A 14,833-nucleotide genomic window follows, 5' to 3' on the forward strand; every position below is an offset into this window, starting at 1 on the left:
TAACTCCTCCTCTCCATGACAGTAATGGCTGGGACACAAGCCAACCCTGCAGGGTGGAAAAAGAACCCAACCTTTGCCTTGCCCCGTGTAAACCGGCTCGACAGTGAGATTAAGATGATCTAGCAATCGAGCTTCAGCCTGTGGCGTCAAGGATAAAATGCATGAAGAGGTGGTTGCATACACGAGCTCGAGTAAATCTGTCGGGGATGATGTCGTTGCGTTGGTCTCCAATGTACAATATATGGGCTGCTGCTTGGGGTTCATGGAACTGGAATGGCGGTCGGTAGTCCATCAATGACTACTAGGACGTCGACTATCAACACCCCCAAGCCAATGTACAGTACCGTGGGCTGCTGCTTGGGTCCTTGGGGTCTATGGAACTGGTTGGCTGCTTCTTGTGGTCTATGGAACTGGAATGGCGGCAGAATCAATGACTACTAGGACATCAACTATCAACACCCTCAAACCAAGCCCAGGGAAGCCTCACTCTGTTCGTTTGTTAAATCCATCAAAGCCAATTCAATGGCTGGATGGGTTGCTCTTCATGCTGACAGGCAAAGTCTTCATACCCATTGACCGCCTGTTCAGCCTGAGACGACGTTTTAAGCCTGACGGCAAGACGACTGTCAGAGCATCAGTACGACTTATCCAATGAACTACTGGCAATTTTGTTGAGTGCATCTAGACTACTAGGACGGAGACATTTGAGCAGCAAGGGTATTGCATAGACCAGAGAACCAGGTTGCTACTGTAAGCTGCCTGCAGGTCAAGCCTTCTCTGGCACCCCCTCCAGCTCAAGGGAAAGTGACGCACATGGATTCTGAATGATGGCATCAAGCGTGTTCAATAGCTCGTTCTTGATTTCTAAATTGGTCCCATGTTTCGGGCAGTTTCACCGTTCTGAACACCTGGCCCGTCTGCTGAAGGCCGCGTTGCTTGCTGATCCCTTCAACAACAACTTGAGATCAGAAGCACACCCCAGTGACACCTTGTAGTGTAGTCGAGAATAGCAGTGAACGTCGAATGGCAACCGCTAGAGAACAAGGTGTCAACTGACCCGCCTGGGAGCAGCCTGAGCCGGGGTGTCTGCCGCACTGGAAGTTCCGCCTGAGGGCCATATCTGACACATTCAGGGAGTAGTGGACACCCATTAACTCTCAAGGTTTGAAAATGGCTGGTTCCGTCAATCAGAGACAACATTCAAGAGCTGCGACGACAACATCCAGATACCGCTTTGATTCTATCTAACTGGTGGAGCATGAGGCTTCTACCAGTTGAATTCCAACTTTTGAAGCCTCCCAGACGGCGTGGGGCGGTCCTTGTCAACATCAGGCGGTCGGGGCTAACAAGGAGGGGTCAGAAAGAAGTTGCATAGACTTGAAGTGGAGAGTTGACAGACAATAGTGACAACGGGTTGAGTCTGGTCATGATCTTGCCCGTGGTACCGATGATCGACTGTGGTTTTTGATACATGACCAGACCTATCTGAGGGCACGTCCGATACCTTTCGCAAGGCCGGCCCCATCAGATCCATTCTGGCACATGTCCCTCCATGGGACGGCTAGAGGAGATTGCTGCTGTTGCTGCTGCTGCTCCTCCTCCTGCTCCCCAGGGACTCGAATGACATTGTCGAGGCGAAAGGTGCATTTCCAACACCAGCCGGCAACCTCCCACAGACCCTGCACTATTCGACGCCACCTTTGAGAAGACGCGTGGAGCACAGCGACTCTGACGTAAGAGCAGGCGGCATCTTTGAGGAGACAATGAGGTTGTATGCCTGAATACCTGAATACCCTGTCGTCTCAGCCGCAAGCAAGGATGGGTTTCAGTCGGGACCGGTCGCCACCTTTTGGAACCCATCCAACCATTCGCAGGTGCTTGGTCGCGATTTCCCAGCGTCCCCTTTCGATGACAGCTGCTGATGGGCAGGTATACACGACTTGGGTGTGGAAGATGCTGGACGAGGCCAGGCTGCACCGGCGGGCGAGTTTCGTGAGAGAATTTGGAGGCGAGCTTGGGAAGTAGGGGGGGCGGGATTCCTCCAGCTGGAGGGGTCATGCGCTGCTACTAGTAGAAGTGAGTCCTGTACTCCATACAAGGAATCCGAAGACAGAGACATCAACGTCAGGATCGAGAGAGACGCCGAGCATGCCATGAATCTGACTGGTGGGCCCCGGAGGTGCTAGGCTCAGGAGGCTTTTTGAGAATCGAGATACGATGCTGGGAGGCAGTGCACTAGTAGGTAACTAGCAGCACCTCAGCTTGCCTGTGCTTGCTGGTTGGCGGCCGCGAAGGGGAGATGGGTGGTGGAGCGAGCGATCAGGATTCCGGCTACGGATCCAGGCGCGGGTCGAACAGACAGGCATTCGTTACAGAGTGACAGTCAAGAATCACGGACCGCACGACAGGCTGTAAGGCGTGGTGGTGATGGAGGGTGATGGCAGTGATGGCGGTGATGGTGGAGCGTGATAGAGGTGCGCGGTGCATGGTGCGTGGATGGCAGAGGCTGCGATTGATCGGCAATCGTGTGAGGCGGCTCGGACTTGGGCTCGTCTGGCAGCAGCTAGCACTGACAGGTGCTAGTGCCTAGGCTTAGGCTTATAGGCTTTGGGGGCCTCCTAGGCCTGCGGCTGCCGGGGTGCCATTGCCAGGGTGCGCGGATGGCAGTAGTGGCATTCCAGTGCGAGACGTCCTAGTAATGGTCCACCCCCTCGCCAGCCCTTCCCACTGTCCACTGCCAGCTGCCAGCTGCCACCAGCGTAGCAGCGACCCAGACTGTTGGAATTGCAGGAGAGGAGAGGAGAGGAGCGGGAGAGAGAGAAAGTGTGTATGTGTGTGTGCGCGTATGTTGACATTTCCAGCTCTTGCTCCCTTGTCAGTGGCGTGGCGGGAGGCATCAGACTCTCAGACATCCAGACACCCATGGGCCATTCCCCCTTGCTGGCTGCGTCCTGGGTCCTGGGTCCTGAGCAGTATATGATCAATCGCCCATGCATCTATCCGTGGCTGTCTTCCCTGTCCTGTCCTTCCTATCCTTCCTATCCTCTCTATCCTGCGCTGTCAGCCCTCCCTCATTCTTCCCGTACCTGCGTCTGGTCTGGTTGCGATGGCGAGCTTTGGTGCCCGCCGACAGAAGATACCACGGACAAGCGCTGGCCCTGCACAGCCTTTCACGTACAGCAGCGACGCCAACAGCATTGAGCTTCAGCCCGAGGCCGCCATCGACCCACCTTTGCTATTGCAAACCGGCCCAGGCGACGCCGAGCAAGAGATGCAGGCCCAGGCTCAGGCTCAGGCTGAGGCTGAGCCGTTTGCCTTCGGAGACCCAACGTGGGGACCATTCCCCGGGCCGTTCTATCCCATCGTCGATCCCGTGCCGTACGAAAGCCAGATTCCTCACCTGTCCGCAGGCTTTTGGTCTAAACCAGCCGATGAGGATACTGGCAGCACGGAGCCCAGCGATCAAACATTGATGGACGAAGACTCCCTCTACAGCGGGACCGAGAGTGATCTCGCTTTCCCGACCACTCCGGACCTGTCATCTCAGCTGCAGGTCGACGACGACATTGCCAACCATTTGGCCTGGCCAGACGATACTGATGGCCAGCTCATGCCTGCCATCCCCTCCCTTTACAACCAGGCACGGCCACTCTCCTCGGGCGTTTCCCAACACCAGCAGCCTCAGCAATACCCCATCCCGAGGGATGTCCACTCTCCCAGCCAGGAACAATCTCGATCTGAGCCCCGCTATGTCCGACGCACCGAGTCTGAGGAGTCCAGCCCGGAATCATACGGTCCTATGCTGGTGAGAATTCCTTCCCGCACGCGAGCGGCCCTTAGGGAAATCGGCCAGCTGTGTGCTGAGCACGAAGATCCTGTCACGGCGTACCAGCACGCCATTCGCCTCCAGAGGACCTTGGACCCGGCGGATGATAGTCATCGAGAATTCATCGAGCGGAGCCGCCGACATCTGGGTCGGCGGCTTCGAGAGGCAAAAGACTCGGCCGACCGAAATGCGGTCGTCCTATTGACGGTGCTGACCAAGACCGAGGGTCCCATCCCCATCCGGCTCGGGAATGAGCGTCTCCTGAGCTTCGTGGAGGAGTGGCCGAAATGGGATGCCAAATCTGCGACATCAATCCAATTTCTGGCGATCCAGAAGGGATTTCGATACACTGCGGCCTGGAGCTTCAAGGCGTTCGAAGCATTTATCCAAGGGAGTGAGCTGAAGCTGAATCCCTCCATGGTGATCACAAGACAAAAGGTGAGAAGCCGTACCGAGAGCACGTTCGGATAGTGGGACCTCTACGATGCCTTGGGCAGGAGGAGTAGGACAGCCAGTTGGACCTTTCATACGGAGTTTCGTTATCCAGGATTCGGACAGTGAAAATGAGACCACAGGACGCGGTACGCTGGGTGGTTGCCTCGACTCAGATAGTATTGCAAACTCTAAAGCGTTTCACCCAGGGCTAGCTATCCACATGTCATGTAGTTTGCCGTCTGTCATGTAGTTGGCCGTCAACCTCAACCTCCCAGCCTGGATGGCCGCTCTTGACTTGAACCCAACCAGCTGACCACAGGACCAGCCTACACTGGTCATCATCGTACTCGTACGGTCCTGCGTCCGTTTCTTCGGATAGGATGTTCGAGCAAGCTGGACCTTTTCCAGCGTGATGGGCGGGATCCGATCGAGCTCCAGTGCATTGCGGTGTGGGTGTGGGTGTCGTGTTCAGCTTCAGAGATGGCCATGAATCACGGGCAGCGATAGGTTGAGTTGACAGTTGACAGGTTCTCTCCTCTGTGCAAGCAGCATTAGCGCCAGCAGAGGCACGGACGATGTTGAAAGACCCCTGCATGAGCTTTGACCATTTTTCCCTTTTTCCCTTGTTTTCCCTTCGCCCTTGCGCCCTTTTAGCCCTTTAGCCCCTAGTTGGGGGCAGCAGTGGGCTGGATGGACCTGCACTTTAGGCTTTGTCGGATCTAACTTTAGGCCCTCCGGCGCGAAGCGATAGGGCGGGGGAAGCTTAGGACCAGGTTGTCCCAGGTTGTGCCAGCAGCTAAGGGAGCCTAGGAGGCCCCCGAACGCCCCTAGGGGGTCCTCTGCCACTCGTCACCTTGGCTCAAACATAATTCCTGTATCCCGCGCTGCAGCCACCATGCCTCCTGTATGTCGACTGTCTGTTTGCCTGTTTGCTGTTTGCCTGTTGCTCGCTAGACTCCATACAAAATGTGATACGTTTTTCAGCCGTACATGACCTGACTTGACCTGACCGGCCTCGACTGACCCTGGCCCCAGCAGAAACCTGATCCTTACTCCGTACTCTCCTCCAATCTGAGATCCTGAGGTCCCCGGCTGCGAATGGCCAGCGGCGAGTTGGTCATGAGAACCCCCGCCTTGCCTCGCCTCTCCTCTTCCTCCATCACCGACCGCTGACCGCCGACGGCTCCAGGTCCTTGTCCAGGTGCCAGGATCAAGAGCATGGATGGAATACCGCAATTCAATAGGGCCAGGATGACCAGGATCAGCACCCCAGGTCGCCCATTCATTGCCCTCCCCTTCACCGATATCCCTCTTTGCCATCTCTCTCATCTGCCCATCTCCCATCTCCTTTCTCCCTCACCTTTCCCACTCTCCCATTTATCCTTCATTTTCCCCCTTCCCTCCTTGTTTCAAGTCACTTCCAACCTTCTTCCAAGCTGCTTCCAAGTTTATTCCAAGTTGCTTCCAACCCACTTTCAAGCTACCCACCATGCCACTTTCCAGACACTTCATATTGGAGCCTAAGTCTGAGTCTGACCTTGACGACCAGAGCCCATATAGATTCCCACCCCACAGCCCTGGAAGTGTCTACGATCCACCAGATACCAGCTCGGAAGACGACTCAGAGCCGGAGTCAAATTCTGTCCGCCGTAGACGATGGCGTCGGGGTCGCCGAGCTCCTCGCCCGACCAGACGTCGGATCCCGCTCCGTGAGCAACCTGACTCTACCACACGACCTCAGGGCGGTGATGTCGCCAGAGCCCAGCCAGAGCCCCAGGCCCAGGCACCTAATGGACCTGGTCTCGCCGGACGAGGGGTGCTTGATGGGCTTGACGGGCCTCCTCTGTCTCGACCACGGGTGCCTAATGGACCTGACCTCACCAGCACCAGACGAGGGTTGCTTAATGAACCGGACGCGCCTCCTTATTACAACCCAAGGGAATCCAATGGATCTGGCCTTCGCAGACGGGGGATACTTGATGGGTCTGACGGACCTCCTCTGTCTACACCAAGAGTCCCTGACGAACCTTCCCTCACTCGACGAGGGGTGCTTGACGGACCCTACGGACCTCCTCTGTACGGACAACACGTGCCTGATGAACCTGCCCTTCCCAGACGAGGGACTCTTGATGGATCTGATGGGCCACCTCTATCTGGACCAAGGTTGTCTAGTGCTTCTGGCCTCCGCAGCACCAGACGAGGGGTGCTTAATGGACCTGATGGGTCTCCTCTGTCTGGACCAAGTGTGTCTAATGGATCTGGTCTCACCAGCACCAGACGAGGGGTGCTTAATGAACCGGACGCGCCTCCTTATTACAACCCAAGGGGATCTAATGGATCTGGCCTTCGCAGCACCAGACGAGGGATACTTGATGGGTCTGACGGGCCTCCTCTGTCCAGACCAAGGGCGTCTAATGGATCTGGCCTCCAAAGACGTGTGCCTGACTACAGAGTGGCCAAACCCTCCAGCAACGCCAACACCCACACCAGCAATGGCAACCAAATGAGAAACTGTAGGTCGAGATCGAGAACCACCTAGTTCTAGACTCCCTCTCCTTCTGGTTCTCGGCTAAATTGACCCAGTCTTTGAACAAAACCCTTGGGATGATTACTCGTCTCCGCCTCCGCCTCGGACAAGAGCATATGCGTCGGTTCCGAGTGCGAGTGCGAGTGTGACCCCTAGTCCAAGTCCAAGGGCAAGTGCCAGTCCAGGTGCCAGTCCAAGTGCGACTGCAAGTCCAAGTACGAGTATCAGTACAAGTGAGCCGCAGCCAGCCGAATCAAGGTCCGAGCCAGAGCCAAGTCCGGTTGGAAATAGAAGGCCCCTTGTTTACGACCTGACTCGTAACACGGAACATTGCTCAATCTGTTCCAACGTTCTCGGTGAAGGAGAGGACCCTATCGGGAGGATGTTTGTCTATGAACAGTGTGGATGTGTGCGTTTATCTTTTCTTTCGTTTCCTTCCCTTCCTCGTCAGCCTCTTTTCCTTTCCTTCCTTTCTTTCTCGTCTACCTCTCCATTCTTTCTCATCTACCCCCTCCTCCCTCCCTCCTCCCTCCCTCCTCCCTCCTTTCCAGCTCCAGCACAAGAAAAACAGCCGCTAACGAGGCATCAGGTGATTTGCGGTGAATGCTCCCTCAGCGGGATCTCTGCAGACCAAATCAAGCCCCATCTCTACTTACAGTTGTGGTGTCCCAAATTCGACCACTTTTCCAAAGAGGCGCAAGTGGCCTACGAGATGTATGGCCTCGAATGTTCCATCTGCTTGCAATCAGGCGCCGACTCGTATGAGGATGGCGACACAAGTGACACGAGAGGAGAAGGCCAGACTACTCGAGAACGAGTGCGAACCCCATGTGGTAAGTCAGTCAGAGGGGTGGCAGCCCCGCAACCTTTGCCCGCAGCTATAGCCCCCGCAAATCGAGACGCTACTGAACCTCCTACCATTCTTGTTTCGTGCCTCCTACCATTCCTGTTCTGTGCACCCTGTACGGTGTACCGAGTACCAAGTCTACATACTACATACTACCTACGCAAGTCAACCATTCATCCTTGAGTCTTGACTGATCCTTCGTGTGTCCTCTCAGGCCATGCATACTGTCGATTATGCCTCGAGAGGTGTAGAGAACCGGGCTCGCTCTTTTACAACTGTCCATTGTGCCGAAGGACATGGGTTGAAGGGACCGACGACTTGGTGACTTTCCGGACCATTCCTTGCGGCGCGGCGGTCTAGAGGAGAGTGTTAATGACCCAGACAAGACGATATTGATGACCAGGCCTACAGGCCCATTTTCTCCAGCATGATTTGATTTTGTTTGCCTTTGACTTTCATTTCGGGCTACTACCTCGGCTTGTTCTTGGTGGGTTGCAAATGCGGTGCGAGTGAGTGAGCGGAGAGGATGTCAGCGGGTTCATTATTTGCTCAGCGCAGTTCAGCGCAGTTCAGCCCAGCTCGTTGCTGGAGGACTATGGTGTGGTGTGTTGTGTTGTGGTGCGGTGTGCTCAAATCTGTGGGGTGATCTGGTGCGGTGTGCCATGCTATGCTGTGCTGTCCTCAAATCAGCTTCATCTCCTCCCTCCTCTCACCGGAAAAGAAAAGGCAATAAGAGGCTGGATGGCCGGACCACCGGGCCCAAGGCCTGCAGGGCACAAGAGAGTTCTGTCCTGGTCAAGGTTGTTTTGATTTGTTTGAATGTCTTTGTCGTTCTTTCTCTTTGGTTTTGGAAATGGGACGATGATGGACTCTTGTCTGTCTTTTACGATTGTGGACTTTGTCTGTCTGTTACAATTGTGGACTCTTGTCTGTCTGTGTGTCTGTCTGTTTGCCGTCTGTCCTGTCCACCTTACCTGTACCTACCGCACCTTGTCAGGTATGGATGGTACCTAGGTACCCAAGGTATATATGGCTGGCACCTACTGGCATGGCATGGCTAGCATGACACGACAAGTCACAATACCGTCGGGGTTGAGGTAATGAACTGGCTGGGTGACTACCTTTAGGTACGTCGAACGTCGGACGATACATGATGTGTGTGTGTGTGTGTGTGTGTGTGTGTGTGTGTGTGTGTGTGTGTGTGTGTGTGTGTGTGTGTGTGTGTGTGTGTGCCTACCTACCTACCTACCTACCTACCTAGGTATGCATACATACATGCATGTATGCGGGAGGAGAGGTGAGGAAAGCGGCATTTCCAGTCCTTACTGAACACTTGGGTTAGGTAGTTAGGAGTTGGAGTTGGAGTTAGGAGTTAGGTACTGTATGCAATTGAATTCTCTCTCTACGTTGTAGGTACATACCTGGCACCTATAGGTACCTGGGTACCGTGCGTATCTCTCTACCTAGGTACGTATCTTTCTACCTGGATAGGTACGTACCTCAGCAACGGATCCTCTGTCCGGAGTAGAGGTATGAATGGATGAATGGAATGAACTCCATCGTCTCTGTGCTGCCACTGCGCTGCCACTGCCAACATCACTGCCAACATCGCTATCAACATGACAGTCAGCATCGGCGTCGGCATTGGCGTCGGAGTCGGAGGCAGCCATTCAGCCATTCATTCATTCCCATTCCCATTCCCATTCCCATTGTCACTATCACTACGGACTATCACTATCACCATCGCCGTCGCTGTGCCGTCAATCTCGCGTCAATCTCATCAATCTCCCGTCAATATCAATCTCCTGTCAATCTCAACGAAACGAAACTAAACTAAACGAAACTAACTGTACGGACGGAGGACGGAGTACCTGTCTGCCTTGTCTGCCTTGTCTGTCGGTGCATTTGGGTTGATCTGACCTACCTGCATCCGCACCATATCCGTAATCGCCTACCTACCTGCTCCATATCCGTGCTCGTACTGTACTGCACTCCACATCCGTAGTTATTATCCGTAGCGTTATTCTGTACATCCGATAGAGATGTAGATGGTGTCCGAAGTATCCGAAGTATCTGTATCCGAAGTATCTGTATCCGAATCTGATCTGTATCCGATCTGTATCCGATGCGTACCTTGGTAGGAGGTAGGTAGGTAGGTACCTAGGTATGTACTTTGTCTCCGTATCCATGTCCTAACAGTATCCGTGTACCTGGTAGCTCTGTAATAGTATTGTGGTCTGTGATCTACAAGGTACTTACTTACCTAGATAGATGCTGCTTGGTGCTTACCTAGGTAGTGCTTGGTGCTTGGTGCTTGGTGCTTGGTGCCTGGTGTTGGTACTTGGTGCTGGTGCCTGCGACATTCACCCCTCAGGCCCCTAAGCCTAAGCTTTAGCCTAAGCCTCTAAGCCTAAGGAACCCCTGACCCTTAAGGCTCCTAAGGCTTCTAAGGCTCCTAAGGCTCCTAAGGCCCTAAGTCATTAGGTAGGCTTAGGCGGCTCCTTCTAATAGCTCCCGCGGAGCCGAACACCGGTAAGCGTGGCACCAGTGATTTACTTTGTCTGGGGTACTAGTAGTGTTTCTGTTGCCAAGCTTTGGTAAAGTGCTCGCAACTCACCCCTCCAAGTCAACAAACAACACCCTCACCACCCTCACCACTACCACCCTCACCACCACCACTACCACCACCACCACTACCACCACCACCACTACCACCACCACCACTACCACCACCACCACTACCACCACCATTACCACTACCACCACCACCACTACCACCACCATTACCACTACCACCACACTGCTCCCTCTGTGCCTAAGCCTTCGCCCAAGAGTAGGGTTTTGATGTCTCATCTCAATGCAGATGCACCTGGCAAACGCGAATCCTTTGGGTCCGCAGCCAGATGCTAATCGTATAGCACAGTGCTATGACACTCTCGGTGATGAATTGGCCAAGTTTCCAAACATCCCTGCTCTAGCTGAAGGCAACGCCATTCAACTAGCCCTCGTACAGCTTACTACTCAAATCAATCAGCTCGCCACTCAAATGAATCAGCTCGGCACTCAAATCAATCAGAGATTTGATCAAGTTGATGAGAGATTTGACCAAGTTGATGAGAGAATCGATAATCTTACCACTCGAGTCGTGGCGAAGTAAGTTTTACCTTGATTATGATAATCCAATACTAATTCTATTCCTATAGCGACCATAACAGTATGTCTCGAGTTCAAAACGCCCATCTCTCGAGCGCCGATCAGCGACTGATACCGCTCGTGAATCCTACGACCAATACCCCTATCGAAGTGTTTCCTAGAAGATCTCGTGAGATTCCGAGTATGGAGAATGAGGCACTTGTTTCTGTCCTACGAGAGTTGGGACTGCCTACCAACGGAACAAGAGAAGCCAAAGAGAAACGAATCAGGCAATACATTGGTCTTTTACCTGAACGATCTGGTGCATAAATTATATGCAGAAGGACAGAAGTCAAGGAAAAGAGATCGGCTTGAGCCAGAATCTATTTCATTATTTGGAATATGTCAGTCAGAGATGCTAGGCGCACTACTATCTGCCCGCCGCTACGGTCAAGACACTGTGATGCATTTTGGAGGATTCTGTATACGAAAGTAACGACGGTGTAGCGACCCCGGTAATCTACGAGGCTTTAGGTGTTGTTGACTTACATTCCCAGGTATCATTGGGCGCTTTTGGTCGGTCCGAAGGTGGAAATAAGGGGGGGCTTGGGCGTAAGAAAACATGCCAAAGAGATCTCCCACGCTCTCCTACACCTCGGTTCTCCATGTCCAAACTACGGATACCCAGGCCATGGCCACTCTAAAGTCTAGACATAAGTCTGCTCACCCTCACATCAAGACCGTCGACCATCCTTCACAGCCTAGAGCGATTGAGGAAAACAAACAAACAAAGCAAGGCGAGCAATTGCCCCCTCGAAGGCCACCCACGCGACGACCTCTCCCTGGCCGTTCATCCTCCCACAAATATGACGTTCATCCCTACTCCGTACTGAACACCCCCCCACAAGGTGCTCAATGGACATCTGAAAGAAAAAACATTGCAGCCCACAAGCATTCTTTTGATCCGGGTCGTGATCGGCAAGGTCGAAGATGGTGCTCGCTTGGACTCAATTCTGCGTCAGGTGCCCGTGAGAGGAACTGAGAACGGTTGGAACTGCGTCTCATGGGTCATGGAAGCGTTGGTCGCGCTTGAAAAGGACAACAAAGGACAGGATCATACAATCGAACATCATTCGGAACACGGCCGTGACGTACTGCGAGCAGAAGAAAGAGGAGGGTTGCTTCAAACCTCAGAGTTCGATGCAGAAAAGGTCCCAACATATAATCTGCTGGATCGCAGGGAAATGATTCTAGAGAGGGCAAAGGAGGCCGCAGCCTAGATCAAATTACTGCCCACCATCTCTGTCTCACTCTTTCCATTTCAAGGGCTTTGGGCCACGGATCTAAGAACTGACTAGTCCACTCTCCCCAGGATGCATTTCTACCTAATGGTGCACCTGGCATACAGTAGTGTAGTCCCAGTATGATGGTAGCCAGCCAGCGGTTTCCCAGTACACTATGCCCACGATACTATCCCTCTAACGGGAATATTCAAACAGCTCAGATCCCCATGCGTAAAGACACCCGGGCCCCATTGTAACCCGTGTAGCTGAATCATCTCTTCAACCTCTGGGAATCCTGGTGGCGCTTTCTCAGGGCCGCGGCGAAGAAACATATGTGTGGCTTCGAACGGGCCAAATCGAGGACGCCAGACGAGAGCCTGCAGTTCCAAAGAGAGCTTCCGCCCACATTCGATATATTCGCGCTTGGTGCGGGCAACTTTCGCATCTCTTGAACAGTATGTCTCAGCTGGAGCAAGATCTTTTCTCTTGATGCTTGAGAGAGTCTCGGCCATGCTCTGGTCGGAGTCTCTCCGTGAAGCAGGGAGAATTGGAAGAGCTGTAACCCTGACAACAAGCATATGTATAGGGAGACGAAACCCCAACCAGAGATAACCTTTGGAAGTTCAAGCTCGGTATAGGTGTCCAATGATAGATATCCAAGGATTGATAACCTGTATACCAAGAACTCGCGACGGAGATGGAAAGCGTGCCCTTGGAGGCCGCATTTTGAATATCTTCCCGTCCGATCTGATGATACAAACCTCCTATTCCATAATACTCTTGCATCAGCCACTATGTCGTCCGGACCACCGGAAGATTTCAAGTAGCAGCACTGTGCCTGGAGGGTTTGGAATCCCAGAGCACATGTTGTGGTGTTCGTCGGGGTTCATAGCCTGAAAAATCACCTCCGATGAGGTCTGCCCAGTGTATCGTCTACAGTGACAGACTCACAGGCCGCACAGGCCTCCGCTGCGTCCCTGGCCAAAGCCAATATGTATGTACTCCGTACATTGCACACATAGTTTTTCAGGCTTCGGGACGCACCGTGGCAGCAACAAGCTGCCGAACCGGTGGAGCTTTGTGGGTAGGCCAGGAACCACCTCGCGTCGGTCCATCGAACCGAGAGCCATCCGACAGATAGCACTTGATCAAGTGGGTATAGAACGGGTCGTCCCCATGATCGATAGCGTTCGCCATTCGCACAATCACCACCGTTCCTGTCCGTCTCTTTACCTTTTTGGCCGGGCGTCGAGTCAGAGCAACGATGCAGTCGCAGATAGAGGCATACGTGCGGGCTTTGGCTAGTAGGTAGATAGCATTCCGGATGAATTGGTCTCAAGCATGAGGGATAGGAGGTCGAGGTCGAAGTCGAGGTCGAGATAGAGGTGCAGTTAGCACAATGCCAATACGGAATCGATGGTAATACCCGTGGCGCCGCTGGCGGCGAAGGTGATGGGAATGCTATCGATCGTGTACCGTGGATCCATCTTCCTGGACACGTGTGCGACTGATACCGCCGGAACAGTACGGAGTAATCTCAGATCAAGATCGTGAGATCGAGTGCACGAAAAAAGCACAGGTAGATCACCTCTAGGCTGCTAGGCTCGCCCACATATTGATCACGTGGGTGAGTTAGAGTGAGCAAATTTCAGCTGCGCCTTTTCAGCTCACCCTCTGAGGTGCCTCTCATACTTTGATATCGGCTCTTACTCTTCTAGCCTGCGAAATCAGATCTTGACGTGGACACCACGGCAGTACCAGGTGACTGTCATGTATAGCAACCCTTGCCACCCGTCTACCGCAATGCCCTCCTCCCCTTAGCCTCCGAAGAACAGGTTCATCCTACCTAAGCAAGTCACCTTTTCAGACTTCGTCGCTCCCTCAGGCCCTCCACGTCCAACATTCCTATCCTTGCATGAACGGCAGATGGGCTTAGCGAGCCTGCAAGAAACTGCAGTGATACACAAGCTGGTCTTGGACGTTGGCAAGATGAAACCGGCATTTCGGCATGTGATGCCGCCATGGTAGAACTCGGTTCAGATCCTTCGGTCTTGAGGTCATTGACGGGTGGTATATTGCTAGGGACTGCCGTCAGCCGCGTATCCGAGAGCCTGCGTTTCCCCTACGGTCTTGCAGATCTGTACAGCCCGGAAGAGCTATCATGCCTGGAACAAATTCCTTCCGCCTTGTCTTGTCCTCTTATTCTTGAGCGTTTCCACCTTGCCGTACGACTCCTGAGCCTTTGCCAGTGGAGCCCCTTTCAGTCTCGCGACTCCATCTCCTTCCCCGTGGTTAAGCAGCCAGTCCACAGATGAAACTAGCATTGGTTTGGGAGACCACCACAGAACCGGCTGGTTGCGGCGAACAAAAAAGTTCCATTACCACCAAACCTCAGTCTCCTCGAAACTACGGACTATGACTTCTCAAGCACTGCAGTACTTCCATTTCTGGATGAGGGAAGAATGCAGACCTCTACATATCCTATTTCATCCTGACTTGGATATATCCTCTGTCCTGTCATATGGTGGATACCGTCCGATATGCTGAGGAGGACATTACACTCTATGAGGAGCAAGAGGTCCCTCCTTAAAACTTCTGGGTAGTTATCTAGGAAACCGTTGAAGGGCTATATTGTCTGAGGTGCAACCCGACTTTATGCTCGTTTGTCTTTACAAGATCAGAATTTTGGCTCTGGCAATGAGCAGGTTTCTCATAAAATTAGCTGGCTAACTAAATCAGATGTTCCGCTTCTTCAAGATGTCGTCAAAGCTTTTGTCCTCTTT

General features: G+C 53.2%; 3 protein-coding genes across 3 annotated transcripts; 2 read left to right on the forward strand and 1 right to left on the reverse strand.

The window, feature by feature from the left end:
• Positions 1–3,106: 3,106 nt before the first annotated feature.
• A1O3_06047 (uncharacterized protein) lies at positions 3,107–4,297 on the forward strand (the record flags this gene model as incomplete). The annotated part of the gene is made up of 1 exon (XM_007736167.1): positions 3,107–4,297. The coding sequence occupies one exon, from the start codon at positions 3,107–3,109 to the stop codon at positions 4,295–4,297; it is 1,191 nt and encodes a 396-aa protein (XP_007734357.1).
• Positions 4,298–10,492: 6,195 nt separating this feature from the next.
• A1O3_06048 (uncharacterized protein) lies at positions 10,493–11,097 on the forward strand (the record flags this gene model as incomplete). The annotated part of the gene is made up of 2 exons (XM_007736168.1): positions 10,493–10,788; positions 10,839–11,097. The coding sequence occupies 2 exons, from the start codon at positions 10,493–10,495 to the stop codon at positions 11,095–11,097; spliced, it is 555 nt and encodes a 184-aa protein (XP_007734358.1).
• Positions 11,098–12,048: 951 nt separating this feature from the next.
• Positions 12,049–12,588, reverse strand: A1O3_06049 (uncharacterized protein). The gene has a single exon (XM_007736169.1). The coding sequence runs from the start codon at positions 12,560–12,562 to the stop codon at positions 12,224–12,226; it is 339 nt and encodes a 112-aa protein (XP_007734359.1). The 5' UTR covers positions 12,563–12,588; the 3' UTR covers positions 12,049–12,223.
• Between the last annotated feature and the right edge of the window lie 2,245 nt (positions 12,589–14,833).

Source organism: Capronia epimyces (assembly GCF_000585565.1).
Source record: "Capronia epimyces CBS 606.96 chromosome Unknown aczIQ-supercont1.5, whole genome shotgun sequence".
Lineage (NCBI taxonomy): Eukaryota > Fungi > Ascomycota > Eurotiomycetes > Chaetothyriales > Herpotrichiellaceae > Capronia > Capronia epimyces.

Coding starts and splice junctions, on each gene's coding strand:
- A1O3_06049 (XM_007736169.1), bottom strand. CDS start 12,562: ATGGCCGAGACTCTCTCAAGCATCAAGAGAAAAGATCTTGCTCCAGCT.